The 22,133-nt window shown below is 39.1% G+C and overlaps 1 protein-coding gene across 1 annotated transcript in view; it reads right to left on the bottom strand.

Moving 5' to 3' along the window:
- Positions 1-22,133, bottom strand: part of malrd1 (MAM and LDL receptor class A domain containing 1) — a 244,722-nt gene that overhangs the window by 85,571 nt on the left and 137,018 nt on the right. The window contains exons 19-20 of the mRNA XM_034170522.1: positions 18,880-19,125; positions 16,281-16,438 (exon numbers count right to left, since the gene is read on the bottom strand). Of these exons, the coding sequence (XP_034026413.1) occupies positions 16,281-16,438; positions 18,880-19,125 (404 nt within the window). The remainder of the gene's footprint in view (positions 1-16,280; positions 16,439-18,879; positions 19,126-22,133) is intronic.

Here is a 22,133-nt window from a genome sequence, read left to right as displayed (position 1 = left end):
GTTTTAGTTTTAAAGTAATGCACTAATTTTGAAGGTTTCAGTGTGGACATGCTGTGTCCAGTACATTATGGGTATCTCAGTACAGAAGAAATGCATTTGAGACGCTCTGATCAGGCTCCACATGGACAACAGCATTAAACTCTTTGTATATTGTGCCTAAAACTCATGAATATATTCTCTGGGTTTATAGACATTGTTATTGTGTTTGTTTTATGTAAAAATGCCAGAAGAAGCTCAGGTTGCTTCTCCAATATTTTCAATTGGAATCATTGTAATTATTCCTGTTTGCTATTTAGAGTCCTGCTTATGTCAAACACTGTGTCTTCTTTGTTCCAGAGTAATATATATAAGATGTCTGAAATTCAGTTTGCGTTTATTAAATTCCACGCAGCAGACAAATGTCTGTAGCAGACACGGATTATCTGGAATTTTGTTTTGGCAAGTTTTCATTGTCTCTACTGCCATCTACTTGCCATTAGTGTTCACAGTATTTACCCTAAAGCTGGGCAGACACTGTACAATATTTTCACTCGGCTCCAGCTCAAACTGTACGACAAAACCGCACGGTGTAAAAATTCAGCACGCACAATTTATGTTCTCACACTATATGGCCCGATGCTCTGATGCGATCTGACTGCTCACATTGTACGTTCAAAAAACACACGTTGGACTCGTGTTTCCAGAAGCAAAACGTAAACAGAAGCTTTTTTTTTCAAACTTTATTTATATTTCTTATTTTTACAAAAACTCTTGATGGGAGACATCAAAGTTAAAAAAAACAAACAAAAAAAAACAATACAAGATGTTACATGAGTTGAAAAAAGGGGGGGAAAGAAACAGAAGCTGCTCTCCCAAAGAGATGATCAGTGTTTATGCTCTCTCCAATTCCGCATCGGTGTTTGCACATGCACAGTGAGAGAGGGTGATGCTTATAGTGCTTCAGCAGGATACCCTAACGACGGCTGACCAGAATATCAAACAGGTTTGATTTTCATCCGACCATACAATTGCCGATCAGGAGGTGGTCATGTGAGGTTAAACGCAGCTCCTTATTCCATGTATACTACACGATGCAGGATGTGCGATTAAGCTGAAAGTCGGCGCGATCCAACAAAATTCTCGCACAAGAGAAAAATCGGCTGAAAACAGGCCAAAAGTCGTACAGTGTAAGACCAGCTTAAGTACTGAGTGTCTGGGCACCAGTAGATGGCAGTGTTCTATTTATTTTGACACCGGTTATATCAGACAGTTATCTAATTACAACTCAGCTTTTTTTTTTAAAGTGCCTTTTTTAACATAAAAATAGCCTTTTTTTTTTACAAAAGCACATTTATCTGTAAACACCAACACATGACACACACTTCACATTAAGAGTTGGTTTACACAGAATGAATGAGCCAACAAATCAGTGTTAGCAGAGGAACATTGTACCCATAATCCCTTTGGCATCTGTCTGTGTTTGTTACAAAACTTCAGAATTAGTGCATTATTCAACATTAAAAGATATATGTTATATTTTAATTTTGTACAAATGACAGAATTGACATTAATGGAGTTATTCTATCAGTATTAATTTTATTTAGAAACCAAACCATAAGTCAGCACTGCTTTATTTTCCAAGACCTCCACCTCACGGCAACGCTGTTATTGAGAAGAGAGTTGAGCTTTGCTGCTGGAAGCTATGTAATAAACAAGAGTTTCCAGCAGTGGGCAGGGCACACAAAGACAGAAGTACAGACTCATTGTTTGGGTCTGTGATTGCTTTTGATGCTACCAGAAGTGATCGTGGAGTTAAAACTCAAAATCAGCTTGTTAGTAGTTGCAAGTGTACCGGAGACAATACTGGAAGTTATCTGTAGCTTCCGATAAATTTTTGGGTCATTTATCAGTTTAGCTTTATAAAAGATAACTTTTCAGTTAGCTGATTATCTGTTATCGAAGCTAATTTTTTGGTTAGCTGTGCCCACCACTGATTACTACTTATTCGTGCTATGTGTGAAGGGGCCCTAAGCATTTCAAAAGACTGAAGGGAAAAAAAAGAAAATATTTAGTTTTAAAAGTCCTTGAAACACTAAGTGAAACAATGGCTTCAGCCGTCTCTGGCTGCAATGTGCATGTACACTCACGTTGTTGTCAAGACAAACCTGTTTTCAAGACAACTGGATCTTGCACCTGCAGGTGCCGCAGACACTACAGAATGGCTGCAGAAATGATCTCTGGCTGGCGCTTGGTGTGATACCCTCTGTGAAGTCACATCATCATGAATGTTTCGTTTTGATTTTGTTTAAAGCGTCAAGGTCGTCGTTTGCTTTGTTTTTCTTTTGTTAGTTTTGGTTTTGTTTCATTCTTTTATGTGCTTTGGACTCGGCTTTTCAGTGATGGGAAAAGTGCAGGCTCATTTGTCCACTTTTTCTCTGCGATTTGTGACTTTGTGAAATTTTTCCTTCGTTCAGCTATCGTCGTGTTCTGTGTGACTAGGCCCTTATAGACTATGACAACATAAGATGTTTGAATCCTATACATTTATTAAAGATTTAAGAGGACTTTTGACAATAGTGAAAGAGGCCTGCACACAACAGAGGACAAGCAATGCCACATTGGTGCTGTGTAGGTTGAAAACCCATTTAAAATGCACTTGCGAAACATGGACAGGTTGTCTTCTCTGCTTCATGCCAAAGGAGGCATGCCTGCAAATAATCTTATTACTGTGAGAGTACAGCACAGATTAACAGGTGGGGTTACATCAAGATTTATGTCATAAAGTAAAAGCTCAATCCACAAAGCTGCTCTCTAAGCGATCGCCGATCATATGTTACCAGCATACGCAGCTCAAATTTGATGTTTCACTGGTAAATCAGTGGAGGCATTTATTCAATCAGTTTGAAGGTTTATTTTCCAAGCAGCAGTAAAGCCAATACAAACACAATTTTGGATTTCTCTGTGTGAAGGGTGGATATACATTTGCATAATTCCATTTTTATTTTCCCCAGTGACATACCAGAGGCCATGAAGGGAGGAGAAAAAGTTGTAATCACAATAAATATCTCACTGTATTGAAATTTTGAAATCCATGCCATCTTACCAGCTAGTGAATGTTCCACTAAGCCAAAATCCAATTTGTATTCATGGCTTTTTTATTTTATGGAACTGCTGGCAGCCGTTTTTCTGCCAACTCATCTTCAATTCAGAGGTTGTCCACTTTTTTCTGCTCAGTTGCTCAGTAGTGAAATAGCATTATAATACAGAAGGGATATTGGTAATATCTTCCATGATAGGGCCATTCTGTAAGAACATTCTCAAATGAATAGGCTTTCTGCATTATATTTTTTCCTCTGTGTCTGACCTTTTTTTTATAACTGGTTGATGTTTAGCTCACAGTACAATGAGGCCACATTTGAAAACAAAAAAGGTGAACTAATGCGAACTACCCAATGCAGCAATCCTTAACGACATAAAATCCTGGATCAGCCCCATTGCCGGTTCTACACTGAATTACGCCCCGGGCGAGGCACCCTCCAAGTAGTGTGCCTAGATAGAGAGAGTGGCGTCAACTCAGAACATGGCGCCATTTTGGTTCCAACTGCCCTGAACTACTGAATGAATGTTTAAAAGTTTAATATTTTTTAAAAATCATTTAACCACGTACAGCAACACATCCAGGTACAGGTGCTATCAAAATAAATCTAAAAATAGTTAAGCTATCAAATTTACAAAAATTTACAATTTATGATGATTTATTTAATTTAAAACCCAATTTATGTAGCTGCAGCTCTGTAAGTCCGTGTCATGCAATGATGTGCGTGACAGTTTTAAAGTTCTCCATCTCTGGATTATGCTTTATTCTGGACTCATATGACCCCTAACAAGCTTTTCTTTCTACAATCATCACATCCAAATTTTTTACCTACTTCGTGCTGTAAAGCTGCGGACTTTTCTGATCCATTTGTAATCATGCGCACTGTAAAAATAATTAAAATATGATGGGGATGAAGGACTGAAAGCAGAAAAGTGTCAAATCACAGCCATTTGCGTCTGATTTAACAGGTGCACGTCAGGCTTCAGGTCCCAGTCTGAACACTGTTTGGAAAAAAAAAAACAGTTGGACTTTTAATCAGGGAAATGACTCCGATCCCAATTTCCTCAAATTGGCGAGTGTCAGTGCTGAACTTTAATTTGTACCTCTGCACGTCCAGACTGCTCTGGGTTTTTAATGGAAATACATTACGATCGGATGGGACATTTATTGGATGTGAGCGATATGTATGTAACGGATTAGTTACAGTCAGGAGGCGCCAAAAATCTACAGGGAATCCAGAAATGGGACGTGTGCCTCATTTAATGACTGGGAGAAAATTTCCTCTGAAATTTTTTTTCTGCCAAATGTATTTGATCCATTATGAAAATGTAAATGGCATGCACACTGCAGAAGCAGTGAAAGCAGCAAAGTGCTTTAACTGCTTTAACTGTGCTTTAACTGGCTCCGAAAAATAAATGGTCAGGCTTTTAATCACAGAAATGACTCTGGTCCCACCAGTGGTGGCACAGATAACCAAAAAATTAACTTCGATAACAGATAATCAGATAACTGAAAAGTTATCTTTGATAAAGGTAAACCGATAAACCACCCAAAAATGTATCAGAAGTTACAGATAACCGATAAATTCCAGTATTGTCTCTGGTACATTTGTAACTACTAACAAGCTGAATTTGAGTTTTAACACCGCAATCACTTTTGGAAGCATCAAAAGCGACAAGAAACCAAAAAAAAAACAAAACATTGAGCCCACACTTCTACAACCCCTGGCAATAATTATGGAATCACGGAGCCTCAGAGGATGTTCATTCAGTTGTTTAATTTTGTAGAAAAAAAGCAGATCACAGACATGACACAAAACTAAAGTAATTTCAAATGGCAACTTCCTGGCTTTAAGAAACACTATAAGAAATCAGGGAAAAAAATTGTGGCAGTCAGTAATGGTTACTTTTTTTAGACCAAGCAGAGGGAAAAAAATACGGACTCACTCAATTCTGAGGAAAAAAATTATGGAATCACCCTGTAAATTTTCATCCCCAAAACTAACACCTGCATCAAATCAGATCTGCTCATTAGTCTGCATCTAAAAAGGAGTGATCACACCTTGGAGAGCTGTTGCACCAAGTGGACTGACATGAATCATGGCTCCAACACGAGAGATGTCAATTGAAACAAAGGAGAGGATTATCAAACTCTTAAAAGAGGGTAAATCATCACGCAATGTTGCAAAAGATGTTGGTTGTTCACAGTCAGCTATGTCTAAACTCTGGACCAAATACAAACAACATGGGAAGGTTGTTAAAGGCAAACATACTGGTAGACCAAGGAAGACATCAAAACGTCAAGACAGAAAACTTAAAGCAATATGTCTCAAAAATCGAAAATGCACAACAAAACAAATGAGGAACGAATGGGAAGAAACTGGAGGAAACTGGAGTCAACGTCTGTGACCGAACTGTAAGAAACCGCCTAAAGGAAATGGGATTTACATACAGAAAAGCTAAATGAATGCCATCATTAACACCTAAACAGAAAAAAACAAGGTTACAATGGGCTAAGGAAAAGCAATCGTGGACTGTGGATGACTGGATGAAAGTCATATTCAGTGATGAATCATTTTTCAAGATGATAATGCATCTTGCCATAGAGCAAAAACTGTGAAAACATTCCTTGCAAAAAGACACATAGGGTCAATGTCATGGCCTGCAAATAGTCCGGATCTTAATCCAATTGAAAATCTTTGGTGGAAGTTAAAGAAAATGGTCCATGACAAGGCTTCAACCTGCAAAGCTGATCTGGCAACAGCAATCAGAGAAAGTTGGAGCCAGGTTGATGAAGAGTACTGTTTGTCACTCCTTAAGTCCATGCCTCAGAGACTGCAAGCTGTTATAAAAGTCAGAGGTGGTGCAACAAAATACTAGTCATGTGTTGGAGCGTTCTTTTGTTTTTCATGATTCCATAATTTTTTCCTCAGAATTGAGTGATTCCATATTTTTTCCCTCTGCTTGGTCTAAAAAACCTTTACTGACTGCCACAATTTTTTTTTCCTGATTTCTTATAGTGTTTCTTAAAGCCAGAAAGTTGCCATTTGAAATGACTGTAGTTTTGTGTCATGTCTGCGATCTGAATTTTTTCTACAAAATTAAACAACTGAATGAACATCCGCCGAGGCCGGTGATTCCATAATTTTTGCCAGGGGTTGTATAACATCTTGCCCCCTGCTGGAAGCTCTTGTTTACTACACAGCTTCCAGAGCAGACACACCCTGAGAGCAGACACACCCTGAGAGCAGACACACCCTGAGAGCAGACACACCCTGAGAGCAGACACACCCTGAGAGCAGACACAAAGCCAGCTCTCTACCAATCACAACGCTCCGGTCAGACAGAGGTCTTGGAAAATAAAGTCATGCTGACTTATGGTTTGGTGTGAATACTGATAGAATAACTCCATTAATGTCAATTCTGTCATTTGTACAAAGTTAAAATATAACATATATCTTTTAATGTTGAATAATGCACTAATTCTGAGGTTTTGTAACAAACACAGACAGATCGCAAAGGATTCTGGGTAAAAGTGCCTCTGTTAAACACTGATTGGTTCAGTCATTCATTATGTAAACCAACAAGTTAATGTGACGTGTGTCGTGTGTTGGTGTTTACAGATAAATGTGCTTTTGTAAAATATTCCATTTTTTATTTGTAAAAACAGGCATTTTTACAGAGCCCTGGAAGTGTCATTGCAAAATGTTTTGCATGTGGAGAGAATGTGCGCTCATTTTATTATTTTTATTATTAGTTTTATGATGTGTGCACATTTTATGATGTTGTAAAACGTGCACTCAATATTGTCTTGACACATAAATGTTGGCTTTACACTGTGCAAGTTTTGGCCCTTTTTCAGATGATTTTTCATTCGTGCAAGAATTTTTTGGACCGAGTTTCAGGTTAATCGCGCATCCTGCATCGTGTAGTGTACATGGAATAACAAGCTGGGTTTAACATCTCACGACCACCTCCTGATCGCCGATCGTATGGTCGAATGAAAATCAAACCTGTTTGATATTATTCTGGTTGGCCATCGTGAGCGTATCATGCTGCTGAAGAGCTACAAGCGTCCAACCGCTCGCACTGTGCATTTGCAAACACAGCAGAGCTGTCTTGTAATGTTTTTTTGTTGTTTTGTTTTGTTTTTAAACTTTGATGTCTCCCATCGAGAGTTTTTGTAAATTAAATTTGAAAAAAAAAGCTTACGTTTTGCTTTTGGAAACACAAGTTCGATGTGTGGTTTTTGAACGTACAATGTGTGTGAGAACATAAATCAGGTGCTCTGAAGTTTTACACCATGCGCCTCTGTGGTACAGTTTGAACTGAAACCAAGTACAGTGATGAAAAATATCATGCAGTGTCTGCTCAGCTTCAGGATGAATATTGCCATGAACTGCCATGAACACTACTGGCCAGTAGATGGCAGTAGAGGCCTTGAAAACTTGCCAAAATAAAATTCTAGATAATCTGTGTCTGCTACATTTAAGATGCGTGGAATTTAACAAACGCAAATACAATAACGTCTATAAACCCAGAGAATATATTCACGAGAGCTTTAGGCACTAGAGTTTAATGCTGTTGTCCGTGGAGCCTGAACAGAGTGTCTGAAATGCATTTGTCCTGTCGTGAACGTACTGAGATTACCCTATCCTACCCATAATGCACTGCTGGGCACAGCATGTGCTCACTAAAACCTTAAAAATTAGCACATTACATTAAAACTAAAACATATATGTGTGATATTTTCACTTTATAAAACTTCAGACATGACAGTAATTTTAAATTAGTTTGGTTAAAATTTGAACCATAAGTAAAAAATGTATGGTGTGTGTGTGTGCGTGCGACCAACCAGTCCTCCTTTGCCTGCAGAGGATGGAGTAGTTTCTCCTGGAAGCAGCTCTCTTCTGTTTGTAGAGGGTGAACCTATACATCTGTTAGGAAACTTTTAACAGGTAGGTGTTCAATCATTTAAAATTTTAAAAATGTTTGCCGCTGTTCAGCTTTGTTTACTACGTTATTGGTCTAAAAGTTATTGGACAAAAATTTATCGGAAGACAATTAGTCCGATAATGGTTTTTGAAGTTATCTAAAAAGATAATCCAATAATGAAAACATTATCTTCGATAATTATCTGTTATCGGATTATCAGAACTGTGTCCACCACTGGGTCCCACATGCGAGGAGTTTAATGGAAATACATTGCAATCGGACGAGACATTTTATCTGATGTGAGCGAAAATCTGTTGTACAAAATCCGTTCTATACGATGATGATGACATGGAAAACAATACAAAAACTTTGGGACTTTTTTGTCTGGTGACTGCAAATATCTGGTTTATACGATGACGATTTAGGTGAGTTTTACTGTACATGGGACTGAACAACAAATTTACTTCTCAAAGCTTTGATGATGATGTCGGCTTCCATCCCACACAGCTGACTTTATTTTCCAAAATGTTTCTTCTGTTCTGATCTGAAGGGAATCTGTACATCTTGAAGCCCTTGTGGTGTCTATTTGTGCCTCCAAATGCACAACAACCCGCATTTTCAGCGACTTAATAAATGAAATAGCTGGATTTACATGCAGATAGATTAACAGCAAATGCTATTTTGAACCCATGATGGCACCATGAGTCACGTGACCGATTTTTTCCAACTCGTCATGTCGTCACTCTCTCTATCAAGGCACACTACCTCCGAGCGCACCCCCCCCCCCCCCCCCCAAAAAAAAAACCCACAATATTTTGCACAAACAGGCATTTTTTATTATTTTATTATAATTTGTAATATTTTAGAAGTGCCCCTGAAATTGCAATGCATTACTAATTCAGACAATTACAAGTACTTTTTTGTGAACACTACTAAAGTGAAGACTATTTATGCTTTATAAAGTATTTGTTAAGGTAGACAAAACCCTAAAATGTCACAAATCCCTTGACAGGGTGGGGTTATTTATGACCCCGTTGACTTTCCAATTGTCCAATGGCAACACCACTGAGGTCCTTCGTTTGGGTCACATTAACATAAAGTCACTGTCCTCAAAATCACTGTTGATAAATGATCTAATTATGGAATGCCACTTAGATATGATTGGCTTTTATGAAACCTGGCTTAAATTTACTGCTGTAAGTAAATCCCTTTGGCTGTTCCTTTGTTTTTACTCGGGGTTGCCACACAAATATAAAGGTGTATCTGCATGTTGAATTGACACAAGATTGACACCGGATGCCCTTCCTGATGCAACTTCACATTATATGGAGACATGTGACAGGGGTGGGGTTCAAACCGGGAACCTTTCCTTGGTGGCCAAGTGGTTTGTGCATTAGGGGTCTCCAACTGGTTCAAAATGCTGCTGCCAGACCTTTGCCAGGAAGCAGAAAGTTTAACCACATTACACCCATTTTGGCATCTCTTCACTGATGTCCTGTCCCTGTGAGATGAGATTTTAAGGTTCTGCTATTAACCTATAAAATTATTCATGGACTAGCACCTCCCTACTGACCTAATTAAACCCTGGGCTCTGCGTTCTCAGGGTGCAGGATTACTTTGTGTCCCTTGGGTGAATAAAAAGTCTGCGGGCCACAGAGCCTTCTCTTAACATGCACCTGTTTTGTGGAATGATCTCCCTATGGAGATAAAACTGTCTGATTCTGTAGAGACTTTCAAGTCCAGACTTAAGATGCATTTATTCTCCCTTTCATATGGCTAGCATACTGGCATAGTATGGAACAATGCTTCCTATCGTTTTAAATTAATTTTATTAGTAATGGAACAGGTCTCGGCCTCAACTTTATCTAAATTCTGGGTCTGTTAATGAAGCATAGGGCTAGTGGCTGGCGATCACCTTAGTATTTTCTCTGCTTTCCTGGTGATTTACTGCTGATGAATTACACCTTAGGTGTAGTTTTACCGGGAGACTGATAGATAGCAGGACAGCTACTGAAGACAGGGCACCAGACTGGACCTGTGGTCAGTGAGTACAGATCCTTGAAAATTTTCATAAATAAAAACATGTTGGTGTTGTACAGTGCATCTGGAAAGTATTCACAGCATTTCACTTTTTCCACAGTTTATGTTACAGGCTTATTTTCCTCAAAATTCAACACACAATACCCCATAATGACAATGTGAAAAAAGTTAAATGGAGTCCACGTAGGGTAAATTCAGTTGATTGGACATGATTTGGAAAGGCACACACCTGTCTACATATAAGGTCCCACAGTTAATAGTGCATGTCAGAGCACAAACCAAGCTTGAAGTCAAAGGAACTGTCTGTAGACCGACAAAGGATTGTGTCAAGGCATAAATGTGGGGAAGGGTACAGAAATATTTCTGCTGCTTTGAAGGTCACAATGAGCACAGCGGCCTCCATCGTCTGTAAATGGAAGACGTTCTGATCCACCAGGACTCTTCATAGAGCTGGTCGCCTGTCTAAACTGAGCAATCGGGGGAGAAGACTTAATCAGGGAGTTGACCAAGAACCCGATGGTTACTCTGTCAGAGCTCCAACATTCCTCTGTGGAGAAAGAAGAACCTTCTAGAAGGACAACCATCTCTGCAGCCATCCACCAATCAGGCCTGTATGGTAGAGTGGCCAGACGGAAGCCACTCCTTAGTAAAAGGCACAAAAATTGACAAAAGAGACAAAAATTGAACTCTTTGGTGTGAATGCCAGGTGTCATGTTTGAAGGAAACCAGGCACTACCCCTACAGTGAAGCATGGTGGTGGCAGCATCATGCTGTGGGGATGTTTTTCAGCAGCAGGAAGTGAAAGACTCATCAGGTTATGGACAAAGATTATTCTTCTACATCTATAGTAAGGTGTGGAATGATATCCCTCTGGGCACTAGAACTATCAGCTCAGAGATACTATTTAAAAAAAACTTACAGAGACAATTTATTGAATAGTTATTTGTGTAACCACTGATCTACCTTTCTCACTTGTCTGATCTTTTTATCTTTTTATTTATGTATTTATGATTTTATGAATGTGTGCTGTACATGTTAGGTTTATTGTCCACATGATTGAATGAAATGATTGTTTGTGTGTAGGTTTATGTGTAAAACAGGAACCTGCTATAAACAGTTTTAACTGAGTCAGGTCTGGGGTAATGTGCAATTGTGCTTTTAACCTTTTTCCTGTATAATAAATGAAATGAATGAATGAAGGTTTGAGGGAAAGATGAATGCAGAAATGTACAGGGACATCCTGAATAAAAACCTGCTCCAGAGCGCTCTTGACAGACTGGGGTGATGATTCATCTTTCAGCAGGAAAACGACCCCAAGCACACAGCCAACATATCAAAGGAATGGCTTTAGGACAACTCTGTGAATGTCTTTGAGTGGCCCAACCAGAGTCCAGACCTGAATCCGATTTGAACATCTCTGGAGAGATGTGAACATGGCTGTGCACTGATGCTACCCATCCAACCTGATGAAGCTTGAGAGGTGCAAAGAGTAATGGGCAAAACTGCCCAAAGATAGGTGTGCCAAGCTTATGGCATCATATTTAAGAAGACTTGAGGCTGTAATTGCTGCCAAAGGTGCATCAACAAAGCACTGAGCGAAGGGTGTGAATGCTTACGTACATGTGTTTTCTTAGTTTTTTTATTTTTAACAACTTTGCACAATATTAAAAAAACATTTCATTTTGTCATTATGGGGTGTTGTGAGTAGGATTTTGAGGGAAAAAATTTAATCCATTTTGAAATTTATGCTGTAACATAAAATGTGGAAAAAGTGAACACTGTGAATACTTTCTGGATGTACTGTAAGATGTGATAGTGAGCCATAATTATTCTAGAGGAACTGTTAAATTGTTAAATGTATAAGCTGGCTATTCAGAACTGTGGGCCCACATTAGTTTCACTGCTCCAATTTTATGAGGAGAGATTTTATCTTCATAAAGACAGTAGCGCTGATTATGTCACAGCCACACAAAGGTTTCTGGGACAGCTATAACAATAAATAACTTTCTAGTTAGTCTGTTAATGGGAAAGCTTCATTATGGTTTAGTAATGAGCTTGTCAAAGCTTGCTAAAGTTATGTTTATAAGTGATTGTGATGTATAAATCAAGAAGAAACAAACAGCACCATAACTGAATGGTCCTTATGAATAACGGGGTTCACAGCTACTTGTGAGTGCGCTGTAATCACATAGTGTAGGCATTTGCTTTATTATTATTATTATTATTATTTGTAATCATTCCACTGTTGTGATTACACATAAGCACTTTGATTTGTGTTTCAGAATTTTTTTTAGTTTGAGCTTTGCACATCAAGAAAGTATCCACGTGCTTTTATGCCATTCATCAATCTTTTAAAGAACAAATGTATATAAACAAAGGACATACAGAAAGCAGTCCACTTGCACACATCACTGCCTCCCAGAGCCATACAATCCAACCCAGTCTTACGGAAAGTCGTGATTCAGCAGCACAAAATATACATTAATCTAATGGTTCGTGATATTGTGACGAAAAGCGCCTCATTTTCGTCACGGCAGCGCAAATTCATTCTAATTCATTCCGTGATGGCTGCACGCAATTAAAAGTGAAGCGGGGTGTCGGGGGTGGGGGTGGGGGGGGGAGTTATGGTTAGGATGGGGGGAAAGAGTAAGATTAGGTTATGGTTAAGGTTAGGGTCAAGGGTAGGAGTAGGGTTAGGAACAGTGAGTTAAAAAAAAATCCCCCTCACGAAAATTTGACTCATTTCGTCACGAGAGCACGAAAAAAAAAAAAACGTGAGACTGGGCTGGACAATCACAAAGGCAGCTTGTTGGGAAAACAAAGTACTGTAATCCACTGATTTTCATAAAATAATCAAAAGTACAGAACTGAATTATAATCAGATTTGAAATAAAACTAATAATTTTAAATTTTACATTTGCAGGTGAAAGGATGAGTATGAGTAAAAACAGCAAGATGAAGTTACTGTACAGCGGGCACATTTCAGTGTGAGGTCCTACTGAAATAAATTCCTTTTTTAATCTCCTGCAAATATAGCTGTAAACCACCACTGCACTCTCCCCTTGATGTTGTTCTCATCAGTGATTCAGGCAGATTGTAAAAGGGGCGGAGTGGAAGCAAGAATTAAGGGCACGTCTGTACACAGATTTCACCAAAGAGGGCAGGCATCAAAATCACAGGATGGTGGGAATGTGATCCACCCCCATCCCTTTTAATTTTTTTCTTAACAATACACAAAATGTGAATAAATGAAAGCAAAATTAAGTAACAGTGTTTATTGTTGTATTACCTTTAACTATATTGTTACTATAGGCCTCATGCAGCCTATAGTAAGTTAGTAATGGAGAAAAGCAAAGGACGTAGCTGCTCCGGTCTGAGAAACATCACATACAAAAAGCAAAGAGCAATAAGAGATTTCTCACATCAGCTAATCTGGATCACCTCCAAAATTCAGTGGGGTCTTCCATGCCCTAATATCTATCTTTGGTGCAAATTTGGTGAGAATCCTTGAAGTAGTTTTGAAGGAATCCTTCAAAGATTATATAAAGCGAATCTTGAGCCAGAATCTGGATCACCTCCAAAATTTAATGGCGTCTTCCATGGCCTAATATCTATGTGTGGTGAAAATTTTGTCAAAATCTGTGCAGTAGTTTTGATGTAATCCTGCTAACAGTCAGACAGACAGACAGATAAATAAACACTGATGATTTTATTACGTCCTTGGTGGATGTATGCTTTTCTTTTGGCTTTACTTTTGGCTTAGGACAGTTGTGGAACCTGTGATCCTGCTGCTTGATTTGGGAAGGTGGGGGGGTAAAGGGGCAGGAAGGACTGAATTTGGGCAGTGCACAGGAGGGCAGGGTGTGGTGCCAGTGGACATCAGGCTTGCTGAAACGCAGCACACTGTTCACATATAAAGTGGATTTAGGACATGCAGTGCAATTTGCTGCCCTGATAGAGGTCTCACAGACTGGAGGCCAATCTGAAAGCGCTGTGCACTGCTCTTTGTTTTGATCGTCAAGCCCCTCTTTGTAACCCCACCCTCTAAAAATAAGGCCTGGATATAAGCATGTTTATTGATTGGGAGGCAATGAGAGAGCCACTGATACATTAACCTGAACATCAGGTGCTTATTGGCTGAGAGCTCCTATGGCATCATCATGACCTAATCGCATGACGATGTTGGGTGGGGGTATAAAAACTCCTAATTGTCAAAGAGCAAGACTCCCTCACCAAGGACCATGTAATTTAAAACAAAAACAACTCAAATATTTACATCTTTTGTTGACGATTGTCACACAGCCCCTTCCTCACGGTTTCTGCAGGGCCCTCTGTAGTGCAACAGATAAGAGAATATTTACAGAGGAATCCTTCAACTGGTGATGCAAGCACCAAATGTGGCACAAATGCTCCTTAGACATTACTCTTTTGAAAAAGTAGAGTGTACACTTCAGTTTTCAATAGGTGGCCAGGTAGGGGTCAATGGAAGAATTACAAGGGGTCAAAATTTACAAATGCTTCAATCATACTGAAAGGTATTCCATATTATTTGTCTGATCATAAGGATTTCAAAAAGGTATAGTTTGGACTATCCATGACTGAATTCTATAGAGTTACGGGGTAAAAAATGCAAACGTGGCAAGAAAGGTCAATTTCAATTTCAATCAATCAATCAATTTTTTTATATAGCGCCAAATCACAACAAACAGTTGCCCCAAGGCGCTTATTTGTACAGGGGTCAAAAGTTAAAGTTGTGCCAATTTTGGTAAAAAAAAAAGAAAAAAAAAGTGATGCAAATTATTGGTTGAGCTTTAACTTCTGACCCCTGTACAAACTGTAATTGACCTTTGTAACCATTTTTTGCTATTTGTAGCCCATACCTCCATAGACATTGGTCATAGATAGTCCAAACTACACCTTTTTGGAATCTTTATGATCAGACATATAATGTGGTATAATTTTTAATATGAGTGGAGCATTTTTAAATTTTGACCCCTGTGCACATTCAATTAACCCCCTACCTGGCTGCCTATTGAAAATTCAAGTGGACACTCTGCCTTTTCAAAAGGGTCATGTCTAAGGTGTATTCATGCCGAATTTGGTGCTTCAATCACCATTTGAAAGATATTTTCAGTTATCCGCTGCACTAGTGATAGTTGCAGTGAAAAGACAAATATGTCACTAGACTGCTATGGCTGATTCCTGTGGATGTCTCACAGACTGGGACGGGTCTGGTCTGCTCTGGTGTGATCTGGGGTACTATTGAGAGCATTTAGCCACCCACCTCTAAAACGATCAATGATGTCTATACCTTTGGAGGGCAACAAAGGTCCCAGTCTCCCAAGGAATCCATTGGTGTCAACTTGACTCCAGGAGGGGCAAAGAGGGTGCAGGTTCCTTTGTAACCACCACTCCACCAGGTGGTTTCATTGATGAAGTCATCCCATCTGCTGTTAATCAGTGAAATCACCTAATGGAATTGGTGGTTACACAGAAAACCTGCACCCTCTTTTCCCTCTCTGGAGTCAGGTTGATACCGGTGGGAATCTCGAAAGAATGTTGAGTCTAAGCCACAAGAACTATACTTCAGTCTATACTTCAGTCTCAAGCAAATTCAGAGCTGAGAATCCACTCTGGTCTTGAGTCATGACTTACAAAGCAAAATAAAGTTTAAAATCAACACACTACAGTTAAAAGGCAGAGTAACTCACCAACATTTGGCAGTGAGACATGAGCAGAAAGCTTAATCTTTAAAGTCAACCATGTATTCACAAACTGGATGGCTCAGTGCCTCATAAGCAGGAACCTTGAGAAATGACAGAGCTGTGGCTGCACAGTAGTTTGAGTCCAGATGGTGGGGTGGGGCAGTTGAGGGGTGACCATGACCCAGATACTACCCTCCATCAACACTGCACACCCCCCCGACATCACATAGTTCAAACACACTGGCGTGCTGACTGACAGCAGCATGAGTCACCTCTTTTTTCACCTAATTAACAAGATCAATCAGCAGCAGCAGCATTAATATGATGTGATTAGTGTCTACATTAAAATGATTTAATACAACGAGGCTTTACTTGACTGGGTGTCACCATAGTAACAATACATGATGGCAGACAGTGCGTTGACAGCATTCTATCATGATTTGGAGTCATGAACCTTTATTGTGCCTGCATATAAACAAACCCTTCTCTGAATTAAAACAGCTTTGTACACTGACTGTGGTTTACCTTGATTAACAGACGGATGATTCCTGTAGCCTTGTGGGAAATATAGTACCAGAAGGACAGTTTGCAGATGGCACTCGACTCTTTCCACATAAAGCTCCTAATATGTGCTTTGTCACCTTTCAGTCCCACTGGTGTAGCTTCCAGATAGACAAAATGACCTAAAATAAAAACAAGGAGTGATTGAGGACAAAGGCATCAACCACAGAAACAAGACAGAGGGGAATAGACAGTATCTGTGTATACGGACAGCTATTACTGCCACTGACAAATTACAACGTGGTTACTAACAGTGCAGTGGGGTATTGTGGTCTTGGGGTCACACTAATCTTTGACACATCACCTAATGTATTGCTGCTTTTGACACACAAGTCACACAAGTCAAGTCAAACTCATAAAGATTACATGGAAAGACACTTTGATACACAACAAAAATCAGTGCATGCAACTGTTTTTAAGGCTTTTCTTTTTGAAATTAGATAAATTATATTTTTTTCTGAGAATCTCTTCAGTTCAATTTGAATTTAGTTTATTTATAAAGTGCTAAATCACAACAAAGCGGCCTCAAGGCGCTTCACATGAGTAAAGTCTAGTCTTACCAAGCCCCCTCTCATCAAGCACACAAGGCAACGATAGTAAGGAAAAACTGCCTCTGATGATGTTGAAGAAGAAACCTCAAGCAGACCAGGCACGGGAGAAAAACAGGGACACCACGCAAGAAAATGACAAAAGAAAACCACCACAAACCCAAAAAGTACAACCAGGGAGGGAGACGGGGCCAGCAGGTTGTAACCTCTGACAAACGAACCAGAAAAACCCAGAAGACACCGATCCAACAAAATGGGAGCATATTGACCCAACAAAACAGAAGTACTGTGAGGTGACAAAACAGAAGCACACAGAGTCAACAAAATTGGAGCACCCAAAGGGTTAACTGTCTGAGTCCAATCAACTGTAGAGCCTGAAAGCCAACCAGAAATGCCAGTGCCCGGGTCTGGGTGCTGACAATCATGCCAGCTGGAGCCAAAGGCAGAGTCAGAAGGGTGACTGCGCTACACTCCAGGGTCCACCATGGAGTCAGGGCGGAGGCCGTGCGTCCCTCCACGGTCCATGACAGAGACGAGGAGGAGGCCATGCAACCTTCCAGGGTCCAAAATCGCATCAGGGCGGCTGGAGTCTCTCACCGAGCAGACCAACCCACAGAGTTGGCCCTCAGCTGTGTGTGGACAGCCGGATGGCACACCGATCCAAACTTCTTCCATTTATGGATGATGGAGGCCACTGTGCTCATTGGAACCTTCAAACTAACCAAAATGTTCCTGTACCCTTCCCCAGATTTGTGCCTCAAGACAATCCTGTCTCGGACCACTACAGACAATTCCTTTGACTTCAGGATTGGTTTGTGCTGTGATGTGCACAGTCAACTGTGGGACCTTATATGCAGACAGGTGTGTACCTTTCCAAATCATGTACAATCAACAGAATTTACCCTAGGAGGACTCCAATTAAACTGTAGAAACATCTCAACAATGATCAGTGGAAACAGGTTGCACTTGAGCTCAGTTTTGAACTTCATGGCAAAGGCTGTGAATACTTATGTACGTGGGATTTCTTAGTTTATTTTTTGTTATTTTTAATAAATTTGCAAAAATCTCAAACTTTTTTCACTTTGTCATTATGAGGTATTGTGTGTAGAATTTTGAGGAAAAAATAATTTCATCCATTTTGGTATAAGGCTGTAACATAAACTGTGGAAAAAGTGAAGCACTGTGAAGACTTTCTGGATGCACTGTTTTTTTGGTTTTTCCCTCTTCATTAGCCATTTTTTGACTTGCAATGGTATGACTTGCACTCAAAAATATGGTAATACAGATCAATTTTGAAGATACTTAGGGCTAGAGCTCAGGTTAATCATAGATATTGGAAATGTTTACTGTCAGTCACTGAAGCACTTTCAGTACTCAACTTTATAAACCAAACCAAAAGTTGTAATTTTGGTACATATTAAATTAGGAGGACCATTGCAAGTGCTTCATTTGGTCTCCTTTTCATTCAGTGTGCACCCTGCATTAATTAATCTACCTGCTGCACACCAACATGCAAAGAGTAAACTCACTGATTGTCACTTTGACCAAACCAGTGATCCTGCAAAAAAAAAAAAAAAAAATGTATATATATATATATATATATATATATATATATATATATATATATATATATATATATATATATATATATATATATATATATATATATATATATATATATATATATGATTTCACTCATGGAATTTGTTAATTGAAACTCAAGAAAGTAAACAGAGGAAAATTAAAACTCTAACTGAATTGGAAAAAACAAACAAAACAAGAAGAAATATGGATGATGTAAAGAAATATCTGGATGAGTATTTTGAAATAAACACAGTAAACTATGAACCGTTTCCATTTATATAGTCAAAGTGTGCATTGGGGGCTCAAAGATGAGTAAGAACATTTCTTTGCTCAACAGGAATCAAATCTTAAGGATAAATTTGTGAACAATTTATGTCAATAACACCAGTAACTACTGCCAATGTGCATGAAGTAAAATGGTATGTACTTACCATTTTCATTCAACAAAGTATGATCATATGGGGGTCTTATACGTTGGACAGATCCAGTACCCAGTGCCCAATCAAAATTATCAGCCAGGGAGCTCTTCCACCCACAGCGACCTTTCTCAAAAGAGCAGGAAGTCCCACAATTCTTTTCATCTGTGTTATCGCCACAATCATCTGTGAAGTCGCAGCTCTGCTCCGGAGTGTAACATCTACCATTTTCACAAGGAAGTGAACCTGAAGGACAGGATCCTGGAAATAAAGCAGAGCCATAAACTGTATCATTCAAACAATATGACCTAGCATATTTCTCTTTATGCTGTGATATTTTCCATGCACAAATTTAGATGAGCATTGTACAAGTGTCCACTGTGATTAGATAAAACCATTTTGCCATGAAGCTACATTTGATAAACATTTGCTATGAGCTTCACCACATTAAAATGAAAGAGGGTTCCAAGAGTTCAGCATGAACCTCAGAACATAAAGAGACAACTCAGCAGAGTGGGGAGGCAATGCAGCATCAAGGGACTCTTTTTAAGAAGCTTAAGAAGGTAAAGGCTTTATAGAGCTAGAAGCTGAAATCAGTATATCAATTGGTGTTTGAAGAGGCTGGACTCTCCTTCCTTTGGCGCCAGGCATTCCAGCGGGGTTCAGTTCTTAGCTTTGGGGAATGTTAGAGAAGGAGATGAGGCGTGATGAAGAGGGGTAGTCGGTGTAATTAAAAGAGAAAAAAAAAAAAGAGTATAAGTCCTTCTTAATCCTTTGTTCCTCTTCAAATGCACAGGACCAGAAACAATCTGGCCTAAAAAGCCACAGAAGAAGCCAGGAAGTCCGTGGCTCCTGACTGTGAAGGCAGGTCACCTCAATGCCTGGTGCTGGGAAAATTCTAAGTAGGTATATTTTAAAGAACCATTCATGCCTGAAGCCATGTCTGAAGAAAAGCTACTGATGTGTGTATTCACAAACAGATTTCTACTCGTGCTATAGAATATAGAACATTTATTACTGTAGTCCATGTGAATACCAGTTCGGATTTAGATTGCAGATGCACTGCTAAGTACTTAAAAATGTTAGATCCCGGGTAAAATACTGCTCTCTTGTGCAAGACTATGTATAATCCTAAAAAAATTGAAGACATTATTTGCTCTTTTTTTTTGCTGGATTTATGGGGGTTGGGGGGGGGTATAATTTGTCAATGCATTGAAGCAACTTTTCCAACCTCATTAAAGAAACATGATTCAATTCTTATTTGCAATGGCTTAAAAAAAGCAGAGACATGCATGCTGTTGCAATCCAAGCAAAATAGATGTGTGTGCCGTGGATGCACAATGAGACTGTGTTGAGTTTTGTGTATTGTGCAATGCAGTAGATTAAATCAGTTGGGGGGGGGGGGGGGGGGGGGGGGTAATCCTTGGAGAGGCATCAGTACATAATTACAGTGCCCATTGTTTTTAGCCTATTCATCCTGTGCGGTGTGCAGCTGCCAACGAGGCAGCAAGAGGCAAATCCCTCATCCACAATTTCTCCCTTCCTGCTCTGTTAACACTAGAACAAACTCTACTCCACTGTCGACACAGCTGTACCACTCCAGACGTTATATGAACATGATGCTTCAAGATAATCCATCTCTTTGTGTTTTGTACTGATTAAAAAAAATAAACCCACGAATTGCCATTTCACCCACATTATGTCTTTGAGATATTTCCTGAGCCTCCATTCCCACAATAAGCAGCATATTGTAATAATGTTGTCCTGCTGAAGTAATTTTGAGTTCAACCAGATTCCAGTGTTAGCAAGCTTAATTCATTAAATAAGTTATCCGGGTACAGAAACAGAAACACTGGACAAGACAAAAACACAATCAAGCACCAACCTCAAGCAGATTCTTGGACCAGTTGGATAGTCATGATTTTGTTACCAAATTATTCCCAACATACAAAAACATTTTCCTTCTGCATTACATCACCATAACTTGCAAAATAGGTTACCAACTGTGATGCTTTAGTTTATGTCTTCATTGGAACAATTTAACTAAGTTATTACTGAAAACCAGTGAGTCAAAAGTCAAAACAGATTTTTCTGGGAATTTTCAGAAAAAAAAAATAAATACAAAATTATCCCTGGATGCTGTTCGACAATTTGATAGTTTCAACCAAAAGGACCCTGGTGCACAGGTTAAAACCTAAAACAGAAAATCATTTGGGACCTGTTCAAGTTGCTGTCTTATGGTAAGTTTTATGTTATGTTTATTAATTTTGTGCCCCGTAGATATTTTGCAGTTAATTCAGGCCTGGGCATGACACCATGGAACCACCTTGACACATGGATGGCATCATTAGATGTCCCCAAGTTAGGAATTTCTTACAAAAAAAAAAATCTTTAAATTTATTTTTTGTATTTCTCATATTTGTTTTCAGCTTCTGTCATTTTATATTGTATGAATTCTCTAAATAGTAGATTTTTCTTTTTGCAGGAATTTTACAGTCCTTTTGTCATCCACTAATTATCTCTGTACTGTACCCATATTATTGATTAACTGGACGATTCATATTATATAATACATGAAATATTCTTATAAATTCATCATATGCTTTATCATTGTCATTTTCATAATATATTAGTTCCCAGTCTTGTGCCAGTAAATCATTTTTAATAACGTAGCCTTGGAATCTTCTGTCCTTACTCTTCTGCATTGCCATGTATTGTCCTGCTTGTTGTTCAAATGATTACAATGATAGATCATAAAGACTGGACACTAATCATACATTTACCGTCTTGTTCTCAATAACATTTGTAAATATATTAGCAATTAACGCTGCACAACGGGTAGTAATCCTACTGCAGTGGTGTCCAAACTATTCCAGAAAAGGCCGAGAGGGGGCAGGTTTTCTTTGCAGCCACTGTCTCCAGCAGATGATTTCACTGATTAACATCAATTTGAGCAGGTGGGATGAGTTCATCAGTGTCATCACCTGGTGGAGTCAGTGGCTGCAAAGAAAACCTGCACCCTCTCGGCCCTTTCTGGAATAGTTTGGACACCACTGTCCTACTGGGTCTTGTGATTTTACGATATAGGCTAACACTATATGATGTATTAATAAACTTCTCAGTCATGTTGTGATTATTTGGATTCAACAACCCAATATTGAAATCACCACAGATGAACAAAACTTTGTGTTTTAATGTTGAGACATGTTCCTCCATCTAGTCTTTAAAAGTGTCTATGTTAGGTCCCAGTGTTCTGTATATACAACTCA

This window comes from Thalassophryne amazonica, chromosome 1, assembly GCF_902500255.1.
Source record: "Thalassophryne amazonica chromosome 1, fThaAma1.1, whole genome shotgun sequence".
NCBI lineage: Eukaryota > Metazoa > Chordata > Actinopteri > Batrachoidiformes > Batrachoididae > Thalassophryne > Thalassophryne amazonica.
Note: the sequence above shows the minus strand (reverse complement) of the source record. Positions and strands in the feature narration are given on the sequence as shown.